This window comes from Octopus bimaculoides, chromosome 2, assembly GCF_001194135.2.
Source record: "Octopus bimaculoides isolate UCB-OBI-ISO-001 chromosome 2, ASM119413v2, whole genome shotgun sequence".
Lineage (NCBI taxonomy): Eukaryota > Metazoa > Mollusca > Cephalopoda > Octopoda > Octopodidae > Octopus > Octopus bimaculoides.
Genome location: NC_068982.1, coordinates 137,712,869 through 137,718,288, shown reverse-complemented (window position 1 = coordinate 137,718,288; position 5,420 = coordinate 137,712,869). Strand labels below are relative to the sequence as shown.

At 39.9% G+C, this 5,420-nt stretch overlaps 1 protein-coding gene across 1 annotated transcript in view; it reads right to left on the bottom strand.

The window, feature by feature from the left end:
- LOC106882527 (uncharacterized) overlaps positions 1 to 5,420 on the bottom strand; it is a 100,415-nt gene that overhangs the window by 82,929 nt on the left and 12,066 nt on the right. The window contains exon 3 of the mRNA XM_052965891.1: positions 87 to 158. Within this exon, the coding sequence (XP_052821851.1) occupies positions 87 to 158 (72 nt within the window). The remainder of the gene's footprint in view (positions 1 to 86; positions 159 to 5,420) is intronic.

Genomic DNA, 5,420 nt, shown 5'->3' with positions numbered 1-5,420 from the left:
GAAATAATTCAGAGAAATAATAAGGAATGAGAGAAATAATTCAGAAACGTCAGTGAAATATTATCAACAAGTCTGATCCAACTTACAAGTGTTTTAAATTGCTAAGACCTTGGAAAGACTCTTTTTTAATAGTCGTGATTTCATTTTGGCTGAGATCTCTGAAATATAAAAGAAGTTCATAAGTAATATATGAGAATTGTGGAAATTTATGATGAAATATTAAATATTCTTTTCTACTCTAGACACAAGGCCCGAAATTTTGAGAGAAAGGGCCAGTCGATTAGTTCGACCCCAGTACGCATCTGGGACTTAATTTATCGACCCTGAAATTGATCAAGACGGGTCACATGGTGTTGTCAGATGTGAGATCAACATTTTGGTGACATCAGATGCCAGTGACATGTAAAAGACACCCACTACACTCTTGGATTGTTTGGCATTAGGGAGAAACCAAGTCAAAATCAGGCTGGAGCCTGGTGCAACACTCCGGTTTACCAGTTCCAGTTAAACTCTCTCACCCAGGGGTTCTCAGCCATTTTTAATCTATGGACCCCTTTGAAATATTATTTTAGTCTGGTGGACCCCATAATCATTCAATGTTTAAAAACTAGTTTTATTGAAACTTCATTCAAAATTCCCATTTTGTTTTTCACACATTAACTTCTGTAGGTTGAATTATGTAAAATGTTAGAGAAAGAAACCTGGCTGTTTCTTGAAATACCCACCAATACATACATCTAGAGCAAAATTTTTTCAGGGGCCCTTAAAATACTGTTGTGGATCCCCAATTTACTATTTTGTTACGTCAACCCACAAAATTCTTACATATGGAACCCTTGGAGAACCACTGGTCTAACCTATGCCAGCATGGAAAACGGACGCTAAATGATGATGATGATGACAACAATAAAGTAAGTCTGCAGCGTGTAGACCTCAGTATTATTGAAATCAGAGGATTATATCAAATTTTTTAAAATAATTTTCATATATTTTATGTACATATTTAAAAAAATATTTTAAAATCTTATTTATAATTTCAATATTAATTTTTCAATGTTTGTAATGTTTAATTTTTAATCTTTCAATATTTTAAAATTTTCTAATTTTTTAAATAATAAATTTCTCGTGTATGATTTTTAACTTTGCTTTAAGATTCTTTTGTTTGAAAGTTTTTATTTTTAATTTAAGGCTTTACCTTTCAATTTTATAATTCTTAAATTTTTATCTTAACTTGAAAACCTTCCCGCGTATATAACAATTTTTAACAAAAATCTCATAATGAAGTCTAGCCGAGTTGGTTACATATCTGGGTAACATTGGCGGTTTTTCTCTCACTATCGCTGATGAACGGTGACACATCCGTTGATTATCCATTGAAAATCGGTCCATATCCGTGGCTGGTGAGCTCTCTATGTCTGTATTTAATTTTGGTTTCAAATTTTGGCAGAAGGCTAGATAGTTCGGTGGAGTAAGTAAGTCGATTACATCAACTTTAGTACTCGACTGGTGCTTATTTTATCGATACCGAAAGGATTCAAGGCAAAATCGATCTCGACAGAATTTGAACTCAGAACATAAAGACAGATGAAATACCGCTAAATATTTTGCTCGGCGTGCTAATGTTTGTGCCATCTCGTTACTTTATGTGTTTTTGAGTTCAAATTCCGCTGAGGTTGACTTCACCTTTCACCCTTCCGGGGTCGATAAAATAAGTACCAGTTGAGCACTGGGGTCGATTTAATCGACTTATTCTCTCCTCCGATTTTGCTGCGCTAGTGCCAAAATTTGAAATCAATATTACATATGTATGGAGGTGGCGTGCTGGCAGATTCGTTAGCACGCCGGGTGAAATGCTTAGCGGCGCTTCGTCCGTCATTACGTTCAGAGATTTGGTTCTGCCTGGATCGACTTTGCCTTTCATCCTTTTGAGGTCGATGAAACAAGTATCAGTTAAACACAGGTCAAGGTAATCGACTTACCCCTCCTCCGAAATTGCTGGCCTTGTGCCAAAATTTGAAATCAATACTCCGTGTGTGTGTGTGTGTGTGTGTGTGTACACGTGTGTTAACATTATTGTAATAAAGTGTTTCCCTGAAGAACCATTGTAGATCTGCATCCAAATCCATTGTGAACAAGGGTGACCCACTTAGACCTGCTCTGTTTGCTCTAGGTATTAATGATATTACCTTGATGGGAGCTGACCTAAACTTGAATATATAGTATCTTCATGATGCTTGCTTGTGGGCGGGGGGGGGTGTTTCTGACAAGGTCCTTGCAACTGCCAAGACGATGATTGTCTAACTTGATCGTAGAGGCCTTAGCGCTAACAGTCCGAAATGCGAGCTGGCCTCTCTTCCATCCAGCTTCACATCAGCAGACTGTAAACCTGTTTACAGACTCTTCCCCCTCTATCACGTTTCCTCCTTCATCAGCTTGGTGCTCTCTTGTAGCCCCAATTACTGACCGGTTACTGACTGAGCTTTCGATTCAAAATGGTTAACCTTGAACAACTTTTAAAAAACCTTGAGATAATTGAGCCCTACGGAGGTCTTTTGGGACTTAGGAATTGTAAATTCCTAAGTTATTGTAGGCAACGCTGTTTGAAACAGGTTCGTAGCCCGCAAAGTATTCGTTGGGAATCAACTACAGTTATCTCCCCTGTCGAATGTTCTAGAACATTCCAAGCAAGCAGTGGTTAGCTCCTCCTTTGCTAGCATGCAAGGCGTAACTGTTAGAGCACACACAGGAGGGCGTTAGAAGCTATATCGCCTACTTGAGAGCGATTTCCAATAGAAGTTAACATCTGAGAGAGAGCCAGGCATACCGATTCGCTATTCTTTCCTTTGCTAACTCGCTTTGGTAATCTACGCCTAGTGGTTGTCTGAAAGTAATTTTTGTAGTTTGAGTTCCTCCTGTTTTTTCAGTCATCGTGGAACATGACAAGATGTTCAGAACCTTTTACTTCAATCCCAAATAACTTGATTGAACATTGTGTACTCAGACTATGAATTCGTTTGTTACGCATCTGAATAAAACCGTGGATACGAAGCTGTTCACGCACTGACACAAGTGTTAGTTGTTACCTTCTTATGGATTCTCGTCATCTCTCCAATGCTTGGACGACTGAATCTTCAGGAAACTCGAATGCTTGGTCAATGTCAAACTCTCTTCAGAGACCCGCGACCAAACTGCTTTGCTCAAATGGTTTGTGGGGGTCTAAGTCTGCACAAGGGCTCGTCTCTGTCTCTTCCTTATTTTCTTCTCTCCATCCACACTTGCTCCGCTTGGGTAGGCAACATCTTCTCCCCTGTAACAGAGTTCCAACAGAGAAATGGATGAAGTTCTGTTACAGTGGAGAGAGCTGGGTTTGTTAGTTCCTGTTACAGTGGAGGATAGACAGAAGCAGAGAATATGGGACAGTCGGGTGCCACTTTCAACTCTCTATTCCCTCAACCTGATCAATTTTCAAGGTGTCGCCTACTTTCTGCTAGTGCAAAATTCTTAGGGGACTGGATTGATGCTCTGCCTGTGGCCAACATTGGTGGTCTACTCAGTCAAGATGAGCTCTGCATCTCCATCGCACTCAGAGTTGGAACCAGCATCTGTGGGAGAAATGTCACTGTGGTAGGCCCCTCAACTCCACAGGTCTTCATGGTCTGTCTTGCCACCTAAATGTTGGTTGTTTCGCTCGAACTAAACTTTATCGTTAAGCGGGCTCAGGCTCGTGTTAGTAACCCCACAGTTCTAGAACCGGCAGAATTATTTAGAAGTGATAGGAAGAGTTGGTCTTACCCTCTGTCCCTGGATAAGAGGTAGGTGTCTCATCTGGGATGCCATAGTCTGTGAATCCTTTGTTAGCCGAACGGGACAAAATCCTTAAGTATTGGGACCTGTCAGTGAACTATCTCTTCCAGCTTGTGGTGTTTGAGACATTTGGAGGGACTGAGCTGCTAATGGCGAAATTCTTGTCATCATTAGCAACTCGCCTTACCAAGGTGTTAGGTGATGTCCGTGAGGCTACTTGGCTGTTCCAACGTTTTAGCCTTGCCATTGCCCATGATAATGCTGCGAGCATGTTTACTTGCTCTAGGAAGTTCCGTCCAACCAATTGAGGCACTTGGTGTTGCATTGATGGTTCTTTTTACCCCTTTTTCTTTGTTTTTCTTTTTTCTCCTTCTTTTTCTTTCCTTATTCCGCTTTTTCCATTTTTATTTTTGGATATTGGATAAACAGATCTGTATACACCAACATTATATATATGTTACACATAATTGATTTTAATATTTTACATTTATTAATAAATATTCTTTTCTACTCTAGGCACAAGACCCGAAATTTTGGGGGAGGGCACCACTCGATTAGATCGACCCCAGTAGGCAAATGGTACTTAATTTATCGATCCCGAAAGGATGAAAAGCGAAGTCGACCTCGGTGGAATTTGAACTCAGAACGTAAAGACAGATGAAATACCGCTAAGCATTTCGCCCGGCGTGCTTACGTTTCCTATTTCTTTACTGCCCACAAGGGGCTACACACAGAGGGGACAAACAAGGACAGACAAACGGATTAAGTCGATTATATTGACCCCCGTGCGTAACTGGTACTTATCTAATCAACCCCGAAAGGATGAAAGGCAAAGTTGACCTCGGCGGAATTTGAACTCTGAACGTAACGGCAGACGAAATACCGATTTCTTTATTAGGCATGAAGCTCTAAACATAGATGGAGATACCACAAGGACAGACAAGACCACAGTGGGGACAAAAACATAAAACGAATGTAAATGAAATGAAAGTTATATAAAAATGAAAAAATGAAAATGGACGCATGGACCTCACTCCCACGCAGTACTATTTGAACCGTTATATGTATTATCTACAATTGTTCTTTTTTTCCCTTTAATTTCATACTTTTTCTTTGTCTTTAGTAGAACTTCATCGGTGGTTCGATATCTCTTAAATCCATCACTGGTGGCAACTCTTTAAATTCCACCTCCACTCCTGGTGGGTCAATGCTTTCAACTTTCTGTAGTTTTCCTTTTCAATCAATATTGCCCTCATATCCTCTTACTATTGAATGTAACTTGATTATTTTTTTTCTCTGTATCAACATTTTTGGGGTACGTTACATAATACCATACTCCTTCTCCTCCTCGTATCTTCTTTCCTTTCTCTTGGACTTTTGGTTCTCTCTTTTCTTCCTCCATAAATAGTCTCTCCATTTCACCTTCATACAGTTGGGTTTCCGACTCTTTCTCCACTGGTAACTCCACTTTCTTTTTACCTTCTTTTTTCCTTCCTACTGCCCTCCTTCACAGTTTCTTTTCTCACCTCTTCTCTCTTTTTTTCTGCTTCTCTGACGGAGAACTCATTCCTCTGCTCCTCCTTCTTTTCTTTTTAACCATAGTGAATCCATTCTCC